A 20,663-nucleotide genomic window follows, 5' to 3' on the forward strand; every position below is an offset into this window, starting at 1 on the left:
AACCATATGGTTGGTTTGGAAAGACGGGAACACAGTGAAACTGTGTTCAGGACAGCAGAGACGTGTCAAACAGCGATGCTGTCAATTCGGTTCAATTCTGCCTCTTGTGTGTGCATGTGAGTGATTATGAATTTTAGGAGCCAAATATAATCGAGTAAACAATCTGGTTCAGTATCTGATTGCCGGAGCGATTCTGGAATCCTCCGGTTTGCCCACCCTGCTCTCCCAGGCCTGCACGAAAATTCCCCCACAGATGGTAGCAATCACCTGAGGTGCCCATGGCCGCCGGCACCCTCTTTCTCTTTATCCTCAGTTAACTGACTCTTGTCAAAGATCAACACATGGCCTGGAGCTTTTTCTGTCGTTTTGCCTGTATTTCTAACCTGGATGAAATCAGCGCTTTTCTTCTCGCAGCACTTCTAATGTTATTTCAAGCCTCTGCTCTTCTATTGCTCTGCTTACAAAAAGTGTGGTTTTAAGCTACTGGCTTATGTTGTTCATGGCAGAAACAGAAAAAAATCTCTCTGACAGAAACAGCAATGCGACCATGACTTCCTAGCCTTTTTATTATTAAGGCTTCTGCTATTTTGTACTGATGTTGCTACTTATGAATGTAACGTCAGATTTATTTCTTTGGACCATAACTGTCCTCTTATGTTTCCTGCTGGGATGGGGAGGGAGACACCACCAAGCTGTCAAGCAAATAAAGACAGTTAGACAGGTGTACTGAGGGCTATTTCATGGATTGACGTGGTGCTTGGCATCTCTTTGATTTGAAAACTATTTCCTTGTCCTGAAACACATGACACAGATCGACAATAGTTTGCTTCCCAGTGACTGAAAATCATTCTCACCCTGAGGCACCTGAGACAATTCATACTGATCCAAGTGGGTTTATTGTGCAGCACATTCAGTTCCTAAAAACAATAAGACTGATCCCCTAAAATGTGCCTGTAATTCTACTGGAATCTTTTGTTTGAAACCTGCCCGCGTCACCGCTGAATTGGTCCGATCACAAGTTGCCAATTTATCTTTGAGTCCTGGAGAATTCCAGTCCATGATAGTTGGCCATCTTTGTGATACGGCTCTCGTTATTTTCATTAAAAATGACAGCTCTGACAGACAGAAGACTAGGCTGAATGCGGGAGAGAGATAACAATGTTTAGACTTGGATAAGTGAAGTGGACCAGGGAGAAAGGATGGAGGACTCAACTCTCCTCTGACACCAGGCCCCCTAACTTGGCAACCTTCCAGCCTAATCTTGTTAAAATCTTTCTCTGCCTGGTGCCAGGCAGAAGAAAGGGAGAGGATGGGGAGGAGGAAATGATGGACAAAACATGGATAGTTGCAGGAGGAGAGGAGAGATCCGAGCAGTTGGGATGCGACTCTGTGAAAGCAAATGGGAGGAGAGGGAGGTAGACGAGGCTTATGGAAGTGTGTTAAAGGAATTACCGGGACACCCGGTGCAAAAGGCCTACCAAGTACTTGTTCTTAATCCAGCAGCATGAGGCTCGCCACAGAAACCGGTATAGGGAGGGATGGGATTAAACCTCGTGTCAAGAAGACGTGAAAGATACTTATGAATGTAAAAGGGCAAGTGTGGTGTGTAGAAGAAGGAAGCCTCAGATCCTGTACTGTATCATATCATGTAAATCAAGTATTTGTTTTTTGCTGGGGCATCACAACAGAAGCACTCTAGGGATGCTGGGGAGGGGTAACTGACAAGAGGCTGTATTCTACAAGGTCCTGCTGCCCTGGACAGGTGGTTCGGTCAACCAAGTGGAACGTAATTTAGATACACACAGTGCACACTGACAGTTGCCTATTTGGAAGTGCAGGAACCGACATGGCAAAACCAGGTGAGTACCAAGTGTAGACGAAGGCTCAGGCTGGCAAAATAAATGGGTCCACTGTGAGATTATGCCCAACTTTTGAACTCTTGATGGTTTGGCCAATGGTATTAGAACCTTGGCTCAGAGTTACCATTTGAAAGCGAGGCCATGCATTCGTGTGTCTGACAGAGGAGTGGGTGGATTTGCTCTGAGCACCTGCTGAGGACAAAAGGTGCCGCCGTTTGCTTTAATGTTCCCGTGCAGCCCAATATTTTGAAATTGAAATTCACAAACTGTTCAGAAGAATGGTAAAAACATTAGCTCAGGCAAACATTCCCCCGTAATTGTGTTTTGGCACCGAGGATTTTAATGAAAGTTGCTCAGCTATTTTCTGCCCCTCTTTAAGAGCACTTTCTTCCTTGTCTTTTATTTTTGGCAAAGCACACCTCCATTTGCAAAGGCTGTAGCTTGTGTTTGTTGTCTTGTATCCATGACAACAGGAGAAACTGTTTTTACGCATCCTAGCCCCGGACACTGGTCCAGCTCTCATTAGAGGACATATTTCTCGCATTCAGCTAACACGATAAGACGTTTCATATTCGCCGGGCACCAACGTTGCTTTGATCTTTTAATGAATTGAAACTTCAAAAGTGTTCCGTTTGTGCGCGTGTGCAGGTTGAATTTAAGGCTCCTACAGTATGTGTCTGTGCGCAAGCACTTCAAAACAAACCCATAAACATTCCAGGATCCTTTGGCGGGTCCAGCTACGAGTCCGAGTTAACTGCTCACCTCAAAAAAAGACAGTGCCCATCTAGACCATCCTTTCTTTTGCTATTTATTTTGCATCTTCATCACTTCCCACACTTGTCACATCGACCTTCCCATCCATGTTTTTCTTTCTGTGCCAGAGTCAAAGCGGCCGTTTCTGCCAAACACCAATTCTCCCATTCCCTGTCTGTCACGAAAGGCCTGGCTGTTGTTAAAGCCATTCCCAGCCATCAATGCTCCACATGTTAAACCATTTAAAGGTTAAATTCTGGAGCTTTCTTTAAATTCTCCACACTTGAACATACTCTCTCTCTTCAGACTTTGTTGGCTGATCTTGTTGCACAGCAGTAAATCAAGAAGATGCCATGAGGGCTGTTGGTACTTGGGCTGCAGAGAGAATGTGATCCATCGCTTTCATGTTCTACTACAAGGTGTTAATGGCTGCAAGTGCTCACAGCTGTGTGTGCGTATGAGACGCTTGATCACAATCACAGTCAGCCTCCTCGCTGTCCCCCATCAGAGGTTGGAGATGGTGTGTTTTTGCTCCATTCAGGCCAAAGATGGAACAGATAACATAATAACAAACCTATGGAAATGACAACATATTATACATACATTTTATATTCAACGTTAAATGCGGATCCAGATCTGGACAGCGCTTCTGTCCGTGCTCTGTGTTCATACCATCCGTATTTCGGCACGACTCCACAAAGCTTATGGGTACGGCCCAAACGGAGCACTACCACCGGAAACCATGGGGGCAGTGTTGGCTTTTACTACTCGATACGTGATTCTCTGATGAGACACAAAGAAGATAAAACAATGGCGGAAATTCTCGCTCCTCCAGTGGTGATACATTTGAAGGCCTCCTTCAACACTGCCTCTGTTTTCCTCATTTGTACAAGAGGTGCATTATCAGCACTTCTTCCACAGTCACCATGTTTACTTTGGAAGTTTGCATTTGTCACAAAAGTCACATTGGTGAACAGTCATACCAATGCCGAGAACTCATGGAAGTATGTGATCAGTGAGGTTAACATTGTTTGAAAGTTTTGTAAAGAGAGCACAATTATTTGTGTTTTGTTAAGAATGACTCCATTTTACCCAGGAACGGTTGCTGAACGTTCACTCTAAACAGCATCATAATTGACTTGATCTAAAGTGTTACCCCGCTAGATATCTGGATACAATACGATATGACTGTGGGTTTCAAAACAGTCTGTGTCATTGCTGATGTACGACCACGGGGTTCCACTTGCAGTGGCCACGTCAGGCAGAGCACATTTAGATGGTGTAGCTGGACTGTATTATCAAAATGTAAATGTAGTTTCTTGAACACATTGTTCTCCAGAGAAAGTCTCCATTCAAAATCTTTGTCCTTCCAAGAGCCCAGCTGTGGCTTAAAAAAAAACATGATTGATGGAGGTATCTCAAGAAACTGAACTCACTCAGAAAGATAATCTGGTCCAGTCAAACTGTCCACTTGCATTTGCTTGGAGAATTGGAGATTTGTGGATTCATGGTAATCTAGGTCTTGTATCTATGTCTGAGTAGGAAAAATGCAACTTTCCGAATGGACACCTGTAGAATCTGGCCTGGATTAATGAAAAACAGAAGAAAACTGTTGGTAAAGTTGATGACAATAGACCCATTTAGAAACCAAGTTGTCAAAAATATGCACAAATCTGGGCAGCAGAAGTCGACTCGTGTACTCATCCAACAGACAAATAAGTAAAAGTTAATTACAGGATCAAAGGTTTTCAGAGCTAAATGTCAAGTTGGTTAGTTGTCAGCGCCGGCAGTATAACTGTGGACCAAAGTTCAGTAACCCCCTCAGTAAAATGTCGTACAATATTCACCGAACTGATGTACTATGCTCTGAGATCCTTTTTATTTCATCTGTCCATATGAGTCTTTGCAGATTCAATTTGCGATCTTTTGTAGCCGGCCCTCTCATGGCACTCCACCATACTTCTGCTGCCAAAATGCACTCACACCCATTCATACGTCATCACTGTTTACATACTCCGAATGGGTGTACAGGCCATTTGAAGTCAGGCTGACTCAGCTGTATTGATACTAGTATTTTAATTCTACTGGGTTTAATCATGACATCATTGGGATTCACATACTCATTTTGATGCAAGGCTCAGCTTTGCTTACAGTACAAAAAAATGATGTCTTGCTGGTCTGTCTCCACTTTCGGTTTTGTCATCATTTAACTGCAAACATGGATTCTTTGTTTAAAAAAAAACAAGTCTATTTTTGGTTCCACATTCTTCCAGATTTAAGCAAATTAATGTCACCTTCTGTTGGATCTGCTAATAATCCCCCTTTGTCATAACTGTTGACGTTTTTGGTCAAACATTCCTGCCATTGTTTATCCTACCCCAATTTATCTGAAGACAACTTTGAACTGGAATAAGTCTCTCACTTTGAAGCAGCAGCCAAGTCTTCAGGACCTGTGTCTGAAAATGATTTAAAAATCTGAAGGTCTGGCTCAAACTGAGCGACACAAACCAGAGGGACAGATTTCTAAATAGACCTCTCCACTATAAGCCCTAAGTATGCAAAGAGTGAACATGTAGTTCATCCATGATGAAGCGCCAGTGAAAATGGTTGTGTGGTGGAAGCAGCCCGGACACAGGTTTGACAGAGCAAGCGAGGAAAACACTGCCCCACTCCTCGGGTGTGCGTGCCGAGCCAAAGCTTGCCGTACTTCATTACTCCTTCTGTGTCAGCCTGCCTTCTAATAAATCTCCGGGATTGTTGCTCATCAGTGATTCATGAAATGAACGTGTCCATTTCCAGTGATGAATAACTAATAGGCTGAGGAGGCTGTCTTCATTTATTATGAAACAGAGAAAATGAGCTCTCTAAATATCACCCTTGATTGATGCGCACGTGATAAGTGGCCAAGAACGCGGCCACTGTGTATATCTATATGTGAGTGATGGCATCACCGAGCTGGAAAATGTTTCCCTATACTGTGTTTTTCTGCCTATGAGGTCCAGCAGAACACGGAGGGGCTAATTTGATGTACATACAGTTTCGTGTCGACACATCAAGCAGTTTGTGTGAGTTCGTTCTCAGGGAGTGGAAGATGGAAAATGAGTGCAAATCGGTGCATTAAACAGAGATACGCAAAAGGTATTTTTCCGATGAAAGCGAGCCACACAGATGTTAACCACAGCCTCCTTCCTCCACAGCATGCAACTGCAACCTTCACGCCAGACGCTGTCGTTTTAACATGGAGTTGTACAAGTTGTCCGGGAGGAAAAGCGGAGGGGTCTGCATGAACTGTCGCCATAACACTGCTGGACGCCACTGCCACTACTGCAAGGAGGGTTTCTACAGAGACATGGCCAGACCCATCACTCATCGGCGAGCCTGCAAAGGTAAACCACCAAGACAATTTTGCACCGCTCAACTTCTTGATGTCTGTCTTGTTTGTGATTTGTCTTTCTTGGGACATGACTTGAAGTGTTTAGTTCTGTGTTCCAGAGAGTGAGTGTACTGAATTTCAGCTCTGCTAATTCGATTGTCTCTCATCATTTTTGTGTGTACGAAAAAAAGATTTAAAAAAAAAGACACTCAATCATCATTAAAACGCGTCCACACACTGTAAGTAGAATCCAAGTTTGAGACGTTTTTCATGGAAAGTTTTGTTTGACCCTGGAATTATTTTACAGTCGAGGTGAATATTTTTCACCCTCATGTTACGCTGTAAGCACAACTCTGCTTTGGCTGGAGTCGTCACAAGAATAACAACAGTTTCCTGTTCTTGTTGCTCAGGAAAATGTTTAAATCAATAGCAGAAAGGGAGATTTTTTTTTTTTTTCAGTTGGTCATGTGGAGGTACAGGATGACTTCCAGAAATCCACAACCCTTCCTCTGCCAATGGGAGCTGTCGGTGCTGGCAATTATAAAGATGCTTTCCACTGGAATGCTGCTGCACAAACCTCCAACTGGTTCATTCGCAGTTCAAGTTACATTTCAACGTCATATTAAGCTGTCACAACAAAACCGTAACTGTGCACTGAATAAAAATGCCTATGAGCTTCATTTTATATCGGTTATCATGAACTAGCTATATATATATATATATATATATATATATATATATATATATATATATATATATATATATATATATAGTAAAGTTGTGTGAACTAAAAAGGTAGGTTTTAGTAACGCACCTATTTCTATTGAAATATATATATATTAGTTATATTAGTAAAAGTGACGTATGAAAGACACTAGAATGATTTCTTTCAGTTTAGGGGCCAATGTTACACTGCACCTACAGTAGTGTTTTTAAGTATTTTGGAATTAAAAATTGAAAATACAGAGATTTAATGGATCTTAGTGAAATTGTCCAGTGCAGTTTAACCAGCACAAAAACAAGTTGAAATGACAGAATTATTGCCAGTATTTTCCTACGGAAAAATAAAAAACATTGTTATTGATCTTGCTGCCAAAAACGTAACCAAATTTTGTTGCTATCTTCGTAAAATGAATAACATTTGGCCTCTGGAGTGAACAACTGCGACTGATGTGGCCGATTCCAAAGCTTTCAATAATTTCTAGTTTTTCAGTCCGCTTTTGTCATTTTATCCCAATTTTTTCACCATCATTCATTCCAGCCGTTTCTTATTCCGAACTTCTGACTTCAATCATCCTGACTCTGCGAAGGCTTTTGCCTCCATGTCTGGGTGCGACAGGTTACCGGTCACCTCTGGTCGGAACAGATGACTGTCTGAGGCAGAGTAATGACAATAAAGTGCAGGTGTTTTCTGAAGGGCCGAGGCCGGTGTCTGTTTCCCATCAGACCTGTTCTCAGGGTGATCTATAATCAGGGAGTGGAGTGCATGAGGAGAATTAACCTCGACACCATCAGAGAACTGCCTCCATCTTTACAATCTACCTCCCACATACATCACACACTGCACTTCAGTGAAGACACTTGCTCACCCACACAGAACATGATGATATTTCAAGTATCACAGACAGCATTGAAATAATGTATACAGTACATGAGCAAAGGAATTCAAGCAAACATCTGAGAGGACTACAACTTCAACTGCCTTTGACATCTGTAGACAAGAAGGCTTGAAAAGCCATCAACCTCTCAGGACTTTTTACTGCTGCTTCACTTGCCTGGACCCCAGCCCATAAAACATCTGAAAAAGCTGGTGGAGAAGGTTTGACGGGGGAAGGAGGTTGACACTCCCACAATCACACCTTGTAGTCCCCTCACATCTGACACTCTTGGCTGTGACGTTGTGGCAGTCTGCTAAGTGAGATTGTCATGTCATGAGCCCATGAGAGGCTCAATAAACAATGACAGAGACAATGAGTGGACTTCTGTGTCTTCAGTCAATCGAACTGCAGCTGTTGTTTCATTGGTTCATTGTTATCAAAAAGACGCACAAAATGTCAAATATTTAGAGGGTAAAATGCCCACTAAATATTTGACAAAATACTCAAAAAAATGTTTCAGTCTGCCAATGAAAATGCAGTGGACATATACATAACATATTGAAACACTTGATGAATCGTCACTATATTTTATATACATAGCACCTGATTCGGTGTGCGATGTCTAGGTGGCACACATAGTTCCCTGAATGTTTCTGAAATCCCAGCATTTCTGAAGCCCCCTGCAACATCTGTGTTTGTTGGCTCTGGTTCTGGCGGATGACATAAGAATGAATTTGACCTCTGACACGCAGCGCTGCCTTGCATGGTTTCATGCCAAAAGCGTCTGTCCCCATTGAAAAACGTCCGTCATCAAAAGGAGTTTTCTTATTGAGCTTGCGTGACTTAACTGGTGGGAATTTAGCACGGATGCTGCAGCATCAGATTTACTTCTCTGTGCACGGCTTCAAACGGAGCGTGTCCACTTTGACACCTAGACCGTTTGACCTTGCCGGAAAAGGCAAATGTGTTTCTGAGGATCTGAGCCGCAGTTAATCCCTCTCCGCCCCACTGCCAGACCAACACACAGCAGCGTTTTCAGGTCAGTTTCTGCCTTTTAAGCTCTCCTTCCCTGTACCAGTCGACAGGTGGGTCCACATACTCTGTTGTCAAAGGGAAAAAAAACGTCCGGCTCAAATAAACACATTCACACTTCCTTTAGGTGTCGGAGAAGAAATGTGACATGTGAGCAGCTGCCTTTCTCTGGCAGGACCCACAACAAACTGTAGAGTTACAGGGTTTTTCCCAAATATGTAGCTCTGGTATTTCTGGTCACTTGGACTATTACCGTGATCATCTTATTACATAGTCATTCTCAGCTCATTTTCTCTGCTCACTGTGTGTGTCATTAAGGTAGACTAGTAAGTCAGAGACGAAGATTTGTTTTTGTTTTAGCCAGCATTATATCGTCTGTTTACAAAGGTGTTTTAATTCCACACCTGGATCATGGTCATGTTAAGGGAGTTCTGTACAAAATTTGCTGGACAGTACGGCTGTTATGGCACGTAAGCTGCATCCGAGTGTGTCGTATAGGAATGAGCCTTATCACAGAATTTGTCCAAAGAAAAAATACATAACTAAAATGTTTATTATACTACAATTAATTGATTTAATAAACCAGAATATTCAGAAACTACATCTTCAAGCAAGGTCATTTTGACAGATCATTTAACAAATGTAATATTGTGAAACTTTAATTATGCAATTTCTGCATAAGCAGTTAAGAATAACTATGAATAATACATGCATTGATTAAATATGGTTTTACTTGTAATTTACTATAAATAAATCAGTATTTGCTACAGGAAATAATCACAGAAAGGTAGATATTTAAAAAGAAATTCATAAATTGAACAATAGAAACACATTTTAGCTGTAGGATCTATAAAATAAGAGAAATAGAAAGATGGAAAAGATTCGGATTAATTCAAATGGAAAAAATAAACAAATTATATCATTGTTTAAAACAATGGGATTTATGTTCTACTTATAAATGATACTTAGTGTGACGACGGTTGTTTTGGGAATCATCATCAGCGTGATTGTTTATAGAAAACAAGTCATTTTGTCTTGTGAGAAAAGTCCTAGTTGAATGTGACTCAGTGAAAGGCCGACGTCTCAGATCTGTGCATGATGCTGAACACACCAGTGACTTTATTTGGACAAGATGACGGTGTCTCTCAGTGTTCTTTTCCCGTCCTCTCCTTTGTTACTCCCCCCTCTTCTTATGCACTCCAACATCTCGTAAAGTGTTTTTGGCAAACATGATAGCTATTGTGTTTAACAGCTCTTTAAAACCCCTCAAACGGGCTCATTTTGCTCAAGGTGGCTGGAATACACTTCCTCGAGAAAGCTAGTCTTGTTAAAAGCAAGTCAGAACAAGGTGTCTCAGCATTACTCCGCGATGATGGCATTCAGGGCATCAGCAGTCTGTTCACAGGCCCGAGAACACAAAACATTTCTGAAAACCAGTGTTTCAAACACCTGCTGGTTCAGAGCACACTGCTTTTCTTGTTCCGGAGCGGAATACGTGCCTGCTGTTCTTTAAGCTGGGTGATTCCATTTTACTGTTCCTCCCTGCAGGACCCTCGAGTGTTCCGATGAATGAGTATCCGTTGTCTGCTGGCAACTACAGGAGATTGCACCATTTTACAGAGTTCCCTGCCAGGGCTTGTGGTGTTAGCTGTCCTGTTGTGGGCACTTTATTTTTGCAATAACATTCATGAGATGACGCCTAATGTGATTCCCTGTTCTGTTACACCTGTGCCTACCCCTCCCCCCCACACACAGCTTGTGACTGCCACCCAGTTGGAGCGGCAGGCAAGACCTGCAACCAGACCACTGGTCAGTGTCCGTGCAAAGACGGTGTGACAGGCATCACCTGCAATCGCTGCGCCAAGGGCTACCAACAGAGCCGCTCTCCTGTGGCTCCATGTATCAGTAAGTGACACACACTGCTGCACTAACATACAAATGTGGCACTAAATGAAATTACCCAGTTTATTCCTTAATCTCAACTCTTTAGTGCTAACATTTAATAAACACAGAACAACTGTACGAAGTCGTGTAAAACTGAGAGCGAAGAAGAAACTCGGCCACCGCAGCACTTCCTTAATCCATTTGCACACAAGCTGGCATCCGCGACCTACCTATATGTCCCAGAGAAGAAAAGAGCCGATCAATGATCCAGGTGAAATTTCATTCGCAATGAGACGAATGGGGTCATTTTGGATCGGGCACTCTGATCAAGCAAGTCCGATTCAAGTGATCCATGTAAATGAAACAATTGAGACGTGAATCAAAGACTAGAGGTTTGTCCTGAAAGCACAGGGAAGCCTCTGTCGTAAGACAAAGCTCATGTCAGAGAAGGACTACAATTCACCTGCAAAGTTATGTCTTGTTTATGGGGTCTCAGTGGAATGAGATTTTTTCAGAGTGAAACGCTAAGCTGGAAAATCTGAGGCACAAGATGTACTTGAGGCTGAAGCTTTCTAACTACCAACAGCTGCCAGAATTGGTTTTGACAAGTTACTGAGCTCAAACTCACTGCATCTGATTGTCATGGGTGGAAAAGCAGAGCAATGATACATAGACGCCAGAGAGCCAAAGGTTTTGCCTTCAGAATGCAAACTGGCTGATTCCCATGTGACCCCGAGTAAACAGGGTGAGGTTGTTATGTGATCAATGTATATAGTGACACTGAATGACAATGTGTGCTATTGTGTCCCTGTTCTTAGTGTTGTGCACTCATACATGTTTAAATCTATCAGTGTAAATGACAACCCTGTGTTTCCCCACGGCCTCATGTTGAGCATCCCACTGAATCCCTAGACACGAAGATGAGGCTGTTAAAAAGCCAATTAGAATGAGGGTCGGAACCCATATCCGAATGATCCTGTCATATCTCTCTTTCTTTCCAAGATGTGACGGTGAGGGCACGTGCGCTGTGGCAGCTGCTCCTCTCTTTGCCAAGCATGCCGTTGTTTGTTTTTCTTGGCGGTTGGGCCACAATTTACTGTTTCTTTTCAGTCAAAACAGCTTACCAATAACTTGCCCTACCTTCTTGCACTGGGTTCAAACTGCCATTCATTGCGTAGATGCTGCGTGTGGAGGCTGATCTGGCTTGTCAGTTATATAGATATACAGTAATAGCAGTCAGTCTGTTGCCGGAATTAGCATTTGTATAGGAAAATTGAATACGATTAGCAGCAAAGTCCTGGAGGAATTCCATGAAGCATTTCTAGAGCAGCCAGAGGGGATCGTGGGACAGCGCTTCATCTGTCTCAAGACAATCCAAAATAAATGTCCCCCCCTTGCCATCTGTCCATCTGTCGGTGTGTCTATGCATGCGTCCATGGAGATTAGACATGAGTGTTAGCCCTGCGTCTGTCAGGGGAGTACGCTCGCCACCCAAGTGACGCCTATCAGAACCAAAGAATCCACTTTTATCCCAGATGTCTCAAGCGTGCCGACTTGCTGACTCCGCCACACAAGAGAGATCCCAATTCTCTCAATTATCCTCAGGCAATCAGGCTTCACAAGAGAAATAGATTTCTATAATTGTATTTTGGTCTGCGCACGTCTCACTGGGTTGAAGTGGGCCGACCTCTGAGAATTCGATCCCGGTGATGGTTGTAGGACGTCAACTAGAGTGTCAGTCATTGATGAGTGAGCCACACCCATCTAGACTTCACCACTGGGGCCAGCAGCATAATTTAAGGCACACGTCGAGATTCCGTCTCATGCTCGTCTTGTTTTCTGGGTCAGATTGTCTCAGGTTCTCTGTGTGTGCTCTATAAAATAACCCCAACACTAGTCAGAGGAATGTGTTGTTTATTTGAACATGTCTTCCCTCTCAACACCAATAAGTATTCATGTCAGTGTTTATCTTGCACGTCTGTTCTCATGTGCATACCTGTCACACTCCGAACCTGAGGACCCTTTTCCATGAGTCGAGGTGTCTGAAACGTCTTCCCTGTCTACATGTTTACCTCTGTGAGCAAGTAAAAAGGAGGCCACAAGATTGCAATCCTGAATTACTGTGTGCCAAATTCAAGATGGAGGATATACAGCTGTATTAGTGAGATGATCCTAATTCTAGAGGAGATTTAAGAGAGACAGACAGTCAACTCTGGATATGAATATATTGACTTGTTTGCCTTGAAAACTGTCTGAATAAACAACTCAAAACAAACCTGAAAAACAGTCTTATTTTGCCGTTGCTACATATATGTGAAACTCTAACCAGTGTGTTTTGCATTTCAGAGATCCCAGTGGTCAACCCCACAGCTGTGGTGAGCAGCACAGAGGAGCCAGCAGGTTGGTGTTCACTTTTTTCACCACCTCTCCCAAAGTCTTTATGAGGGGAAGAAAAACACATGTTTTAATATATCTGGACTTTGAGTTTAAGTTAGTGGAATAAATATTAATGTGGGGTGCGGCGCTTCTTTTGAAGTTGCGCAATGAGAACGAGTCAACTGGGACCAGCAGATTTTTTCCCTTTGTCTTTAAAAACGTTTGTCCTTGGTTGCGTTTTCCTAGTCCAGCAGAATCCAGTCAGCGCGGCCATGTTTTGGCTGAAACGCCAAGGCCGGCCAACATGCGGCAGAGGTGATTAGTAACAGTTAAGCTGTGAGATATAGCGGAAAGGAGCATTTGGTGGTGTGAAAGGAGAGTTGGCTGCTGACGGAGGGGAAAATTGTCCAGACTCTCTATAACCTTCCAATTTAGGCTTCGGTCAATTACCCGAACTTCACATTTCATTCGATGGCTGATTTATTTTTGCTGTTGTATCGATTTGGAAATGTTGATTCATCAGTTATTTCACTGCTCGTACCGTCATACGTCTGTTGGATCCAACCTGTGAACGGCCAATGACGCAGTTCTTCAAAACCTTCAGCCATATTGTTGTCACAACACCATCTGACCACCAAGGCAAGTGCAGTGACGCTGCTTCTGGTAAAACGCAGGCTTCAGAGGACCGTGCGTGAGTTTGGATGGTAGACAGTGTGCACTTCTGCGCATATGTATTGTTTGCTTCATGACAATCTTATGATTGGGCCTAGTTTTTCACCGTTGTTTCATTAAACTATATGACAATCCTGACGGCCACAGGCGTCTTTCGCAATAACACACAAAACTTGGTGTATTTTTGCACATCACATTAACAATCTCTAAGAGTCACATCTTGCTGCTTCACCAATGCTGAGGACATGGAAGAGGGGATAAATTGTCTATTTATTTACAATTATTCATATGATTTATATTTCAATTGTGGCCTCAAAACCTTTCAAAACACATGGCAGACTTTGTGTATACAACTTCCCTGGGAAAATGTTCGATGCTTGTTGTTAATTCACCTCAGGCTGACTCCAGTCTTCACTTGGTCTTTGCCCATCTTCCCAAAGCGCCACAGAGTTGAACATCACCATCGAAAAGACTGTTTTTTTGTGCAATGGGCGGCAAACGCAATCTGTCCTTGTCATAGCCAAGAGAAAGAGCTTCAGAGGGCTCAGACGCCTCCGTGCCAATTGTGCATAGTTTCCATGGGCTGGTCTTCTGGGTCATTGGACAACCTTACAGAGAATTTTTCGAGGTGAACAGCCAGCAGAAAGTGGCTCTTCATGGGAAAAGGCACTCGCCCCCCCACCCTCTCTGCCAAAACTTACTGACACCCTCGAGCCAAACGCAGTATCCTACACACAATATCAGACACACACTTAGCAGCAACAATCAGATGAAAGCCACAGAGGACTCTTCGCAGTTGCAGGAGCATCTCTGTAATGATCTGCAGATGAGACCAAACGCTGGATTATTTGAGAGCTGTTTTTGTTCCCGAGCCTTTACAGTCGATCACTTCCAAGATTACATCCTCGCCATTTTCTTTTGGCCTTTCTTCTGTTCCCCTTCATAATACGATCCTCACCCAGGTTGTACTGCCAAATTTCCATTGTGTTTTATGGGTCCCTTGGTCCTCAATTACCTCAGTCTCTAATTCCATTTCTGTTACTGAAACATGTTCAGCTCTGATAACATCAAATGAAAACACGAGAAAATCAATATGCTGTTGCAACAAAGAAAGTGCTGTCTTTTTCGTGGCAAGACCTGAGTTTCAAGAGACGTGGTGGTGATTTCATTCTGAACAAGGAACTCCAACCTTCCCAGCTCTCCTGTGCTTTGCTTTGTATCGTCAGTACTACTGCTCTCACTTTGCTTGGAAAACAAAGTACTGCCTATAACATCCTGTTTTAGTACCCACTACTTTAGCATTGAAGACTTTCAATAAGTCTTGAGTCCAGTGCGTGGTCTCAGTTCTCTCAGTGAGGGCCAAACAGCATCCATCCATCCATGACCTGCTTCCTCTGTCTTTACTCAACAACCTGGAAAACATGTCAAAATGAACACGTTCACTTCTCTGGTATGTTTTATTCAGTTTGAAGCCTAAATGGTTGTAATTGTACTTTATAAATACAGTGTGTTGTGAACATGTTCGCACAACACAGCCTCATTCCGAAAGGCATCACATTAGAATGTTTGTCCAACGGGACCTTTTCGCCCAAAGTGGATACATTAGATGCTCCGACTGAATTGAAGAGTGATTTCAAAACAGTCTTATTTATGGGGCAGAGCAGCATTGGTCCCATCACTCTCAATAACAAACTCACTTAAGGTGACCTTAACAGTTTCCATGATGCTTTGCAGTCCAGTCAACTAATTACAGTGGTGGATTGCTACAACATGGTTCCGCTCCAGGAACAGAAGAGAAGTGGGGAGACGGCCAAGTCAGAATACATATGGACGTGAACGGCGCATTTTAGCACTTTAATGTCAATGAAACGCCTGTAATTGTGTGTGTAAATGTGATGTGGCAAAACCTTAAAACTCCATATGATAGTGACCAATGATTGTAGTTGTTGACTGAGCTGCAGAGCATCATGCGAAGCCATTTAGGGAAAGTAAGCATTTAGGGAAACTGCACTCAGTTGTGATGGTATTTTGACCTCTGATGTCAAGAGACGCCGTCGAAAAAGCCACATCTGGCTCGTGAGCCATCGGTTCCCAATCTCTTAACATTTGAAAAAGGATAGTTGGGGTGAAGGGCATCATTCTGTTTTTCAAGTGGGGGCATCGGCCACATAGGCCTGCTACATGTTTTAAGTGAAATGTTATTGTTTCTTTGACTTAGCTAAATATTTATCCCTCCTCATGAATCCCTCTGGAGTGAGGCATACCTTTTGTCCACTTGTCCACACCATAGATCAAGCTACTTGAGCTACCTGCTTGAGCTGGCTAAAATAAATGGATGGTAAGTTTCCTTTACATGTGACGGTCCATGGTACATACCATGGTTCCGACTTACTTTCACAGCTTTTCTTCATTTCTTTCGCTCTCTTGGGTACAGAGCTGATCTACATATCAGGGATGCATCCAGATGGTGCGTTCTGGAATGTAGCAATGTTCAAATGTTCTGAAAATACAATTTCTTACAGGATTTGTGTTTGGAGGGGTCAAAACGCATGTCCCCTCCGTCCTCCCCTAAACCACCATAATTAGGAGTGAGGCTTCTAAAGAGAGGAGGGGTGTTGTTTTTTGGACTGTGTATTTTACCCAAGAGTGTTTCTTTGGAGCCTTCTGAAATCATTACCTTGCAGACTGGTGGACAATCTATTTTTACATTACATACCAGACATAATATGTTACGTTGACAAGCAGATGAGCATCACCTAGTAGTCTGCGGCTTTGAGGCCAACTGCAGAAATCAAGAATGATTTAACTGGCTGTCCACACAACCTCCTCGATCTCTTTCAAAAACGAGACGGCGACTTTCTCCACCTTCAACACATCACTTGGCTCGAAAGACGCATAACAATTTGTCTCAAACATTTCCTTATGTGAGAGCAGGGAGAAAAGATGCCTTGCATTTTGCAATGACTTGGAATATGTGAATTTATGTGAACTGCACCTCAATGATACGGTTTTAAAACATAGACTTTGACTCTTCATTAAGTGCTCATAGGTGCATTATAGGTGTGATTGATGGCCCTCTCTTTTGTTGCAGATTGTGAGTCATACTGCAAGCCAGTGAAGGGAAACCTGAAGATCAACATGAAGAAGTACTGCAAGAAGGATTATGGTATAACAAAACTTACTGCAACAAATAATTCAAGTAAACCATCTGTCTGGTCTTTAATCGGCTATAAATGTTTTCACAGCTGTCCAGGTTAATGTCCTGGACATGGAAACGGTCGGGGACTGGGCAAAGTTCTCAGTCAGCATCATGTCGGTTTACAAGAGTCGCGGCGAGCCTTTGAAGCGTGGAGATAACGTCCTATGGGTACACATGAAGGACCTCGCCTGCAAATGTCCCAAGATTCAGATGAGCAAGCGCTTTCTGGTGATGGGTGGTAGTGATGGCGGGACAGGACCTGGGGTTGGACCCGGTGGTGGACCCATCAATCCAGACCGTGTTGGCCTAGTGGCTGATAAGAACAGCCTTGTGATCCAGTGGAGGGACGTTTGGACGAGACGGCTGAGAAAGTTCCAGCGCAAGGAGAAGAAGGGCAAGTGTGGCAAAGCGTGATGGTAGCGCACCATTAGTCATCTCCTACTTCCCCGCACCTCACCTTCGTACATCCTGAATCAACCACTCCTTTCTTTGTTTTTTACCCCCAAAAAGTCTTTCTCCACCCACAAAAACTCTGCACATTACAAAGACTGCATGTACCCTGCCTGTTTATGGACTACTTTTGTGTATATTGTATAATTTTTTTTTTTCCTTTTATTTGACAAAATCTTTTTTTATTGTCACGTGTATGTTTTATGTCATTGGTTTGCCTTAAAAAGGGACCATTAAAAAGGGTATGAAGTGTAGACAAATGCCGACGCCGTTCCCTACCACAATGACACTTTCCCAAATACAACTCTGCGCCTTTCCCTGGCTGTTCGGTTTGGACAACAACTTGACATGGAAATGTCGGATTGAGGAGGTCAAACTGTCTTGCAATGTTTGTTGTTTAACTGTTGACCTTGACACAAGGAACAACAACTGAGCACGTCCAGTTACAATGCAAGGTGACTGTTTCCAAGGGGCAGAACCGTCCCTGCACACTCTACCCACTGCCGTGGATGCGTCACGTCCCTTTATCCAATCCAGCCTCGTGTGTGCGACGTGCTTGGGCAAAGGTCATATTTCAGGGATGTTTCACCACCAGTCCCTCTCATGAGTGGTTTTAAACTCATGTATCACCATCATGACTCATTGCATGTCATCTCCTCTGCAGGATCGATTTAGCGGTGTAGACAACTGGTTGGAATTTCAGAACAATACCAATATTTCCATCGAGGCTTGGCTCATCTGCGGGGCAGTGGCCCTCCACATGTTTGTGTGTGGCCAAAGTCATTTTTCTCTTAAATCTGACATCTGTCGATTGACACGACGGCTGTAGTTTGCCGAAACAAGAGATTGAGGGAAATGTGACTTTTCCTGAAGTAAAATGAAAACAATGTTGGATAAACAGTCTTGTTTTCCCGGCAGATATCTTTTTTTTTTTTGACAAATGAGCAAGTCTGGAAAGTTTTTAGTGTTCACTTGATTATATTATGACACGAGAATATCATATTTCCATCTTCATGTATTTTGTTATGTTTGCATATTTGTGGTTTTTGCTGGTCCATCGAATCCTGCAGAAGAAGCTGAATCAGAATGAAGATCCAAAGGAAAATCTCCCGAGTCATCTCCCCCCGCTTGCCTACGCAGATCTAGTCCCTGTTATCCTCTGCCAAATAAGCATAGTGAGTTTCTAAATTTAATTAAGGGACTTTATGAAAGTTATGACCAACAAAAACCACAGAGAGCAGTCGGGCTGCTTTCATAATTATGTCTTCAGCTGTGATTTCATCAAGTAATGCATAGAGCAATTGAGAGTAGAAGATAAACAAAGTGTAGAGGTGCTGTGTTAAGCCAACGTAGCTGTGCATGTGTCACACTAGCCGACTGTTAAGCTCCTCTAGCTGAAATTGTATGTTTGGATTGTCATTATTCCAAAAAAATATCCCCCGTCTTTGTGACATCCAACCCCTTCCCAAAGCTCCGCTTTTGTGTGTTGTGTACTTTGTGTGTTAGACAGGTGACGGCACAGAGGGCGTTTGCCAGAACCCTTCAGTGTTGCATTTCTGCTTCTTCAAAGAATGTATGTTAAACTGTGAACAGCACCCTCACACTGGTGATTCATCAAGTTAAATCGAACTTTGTTAGCTAGTTCAGCGTCTTCGATACTCACGAACCGCCGACAGGATTTCAAGTCATTGGAATTTACACTGACTAAACCAGAGATGATCCGATCTGGGGTTAAATTTGTGGCCATACGTTTTTATTTTGAAATGACATCACAGAAAATGTTATGCAAGTGAAGCGTAGTAATGATTGTGTTTGAGCTGCCACGTCTGAAATGAGATTTGGTCTTCACATTCTGCTGCCAACACAAAGACACACGAGTTGAATGTCAAAGCACAGATCTCCTTTTATAGGCTATGACGAGGAGGCAGTGCTTACAGTAAGTTAGCTGAGAACTTTTGAAGTTTGTTTTCCGTTCAGTTGAAGGATGTTTGTGAGGTGGTGGATTAAATGCTTCTATTTGTATCCCGTTGTACCCGTAAGTAGATATTTCGCCTTTCAAACTCACCCAAGGCGGTAAAAGTTCTAAACATGATGTCAAAATGTGCCCAAATGTTTTCTTATATCGTAAAATAAAACTTGCCGTTGTAGCCCGAAGAATTGACAGGTCACTCTCTGGAGACGAGATTGGCTCCACATGTCTGGTGCTCAAATCCTCAAGGTGCCTTCACTGTGGCGGAGGTCCAGCTCCGCACTCGGTTCGTATCAATCTGTACCGTTCACATCTAATCACTTCTTATTTCCACTTGGCTCTGTATTATCTCTTTTAAGGGGCCACCCAAACCTTGAAGCCAGATAAGAGGTGAATGCCAGATGTAATAGTGTAAAAGCCTCTGGTGTGTTTTATCACATTTATGTGTGTGTTTGTCATTTAAACCAGTCGTATGCACATGATTTGTACTTATTGGAATGCCGACTTTTACAGAGGTCAAATATTTAGAAGAGTCAGACAACTGATGATGAGCAATTGTCACTTCCTGGTCTGGTTTGCTTTGTTTATTTTGACTTCCAAAAACGTTTTTCTTGTTTAGTGAGTCACTTGTTGTAAATATGTGATGACTATCCTCTGTAGTTGATGTCTTTGTGTCCCAGTGTTACCGACCCAGCTCATGTTCTGTGGATGTAGAAAGAAGTTGTCATCACGTCCCGAAAACACCAGATATCACTCAGAATGTATCCTTATTTGTATTGGTTTTACCCTCCAGTGTTGTGACACCAGCGCCCGGTTGTTCATTCTGCTGGGTAAAACATGTGGCACGAGGAACAGACGAGAAGAGCATGTGTTTGTGAAGTTTAAATAGCTTACGAGGGATGTCTGTCTTCCACACTATTGTCAGATTTTTGTCCACTCTTTCACTGTTGGGAGACCATCTGTGCCCACCCCTCGTCTATATCAAAGTCTTCTATGTACATGTTACATTAAGGCCATGAACCACTGACTTTTTAATCTAAATGATAAAATAAATTATTAGTTAATGACCTTTGTGTCCATCTGTCTTTTTGATAGTTCAGTTTATGGCAGCCTCCAAATAGACGGTGGGTGTTCAGCGAGTGAGAGTAGCTCCTCTTCTCTGTGTAAACAATACAGTGCGCATACACACACACTGTCCTTACTTTCTGCCTCCTCTCTTCTCGCTCACTCCTCAGCCCCCACCCTCTATTCAAACAGACCTCATCCATCCTCCAGAAGGTAAATTACAGGAAGGACCACATTTATCATCACTCTCCCCAGGCACCGCCATCATCGAAAAATATGTTTCGGAGATCATTTTGGAGGCACTATGACATATGTCTGCTTCAAGCACATTCATTCCGGACATCCTGTCCTCCATTAACTTTTCCAGTGTCCATTACACTGAAATGATTTAAATGGCCTTCAACCGAATGGACAGTGGAAATTTAGATTCATA

The 20,663-nt window shown here is 42.9% G+C and overlaps 1 protein-coding gene across 2 annotated transcripts in view; it reads left to right on the forward strand.

Moving 5' to 3' along the window:
• The window catches only part of ntn2 (netrin 2), a 36,851-nt gene extending 16,655 nt beyond the window's left edge, over positions 1–20,196 (forward strand). For both annotated transcript variants that reach the window (XM_053865112.1, XM_053865111.1), the window contains exons 3-7: positions 5,810–5,998; positions 10,371–10,520; positions 12,846–12,899; positions 16,639–16,713; positions 16,793–20,196. In XM_053865112.1, the coding sequence (XP_053721087.1) occupies positions 5,810–5,998; positions 10,371–10,520; positions 12,846–12,899; positions 16,639–16,713; positions 16,793–17,160 (836 nt within the window). In that variant the 3' untranslated portion in view covers positions 17,161–20,196. The remainder of the gene's footprint in view (positions 1–5,809; positions 5,999–10,370; positions 10,521–12,845; positions 12,900–16,638; positions 16,714–16,792) is intronic.
• The last annotated feature ends 467 nt before the right edge of the window (positions 20,197–20,663 follow it).

This window comes from Synchiropus splendidus, chromosome 5 (assembly GCF_027744825.2).
Source record: "Synchiropus splendidus isolate RoL2022-P1 chromosome 5, RoL_Sspl_1.0, whole genome shotgun sequence".
Classification (NCBI taxonomy): Eukaryota; Metazoa; Chordata; class Actinopteri; order Syngnathiformes; family Callionymidae; genus Synchiropus; species Synchiropus splendidus.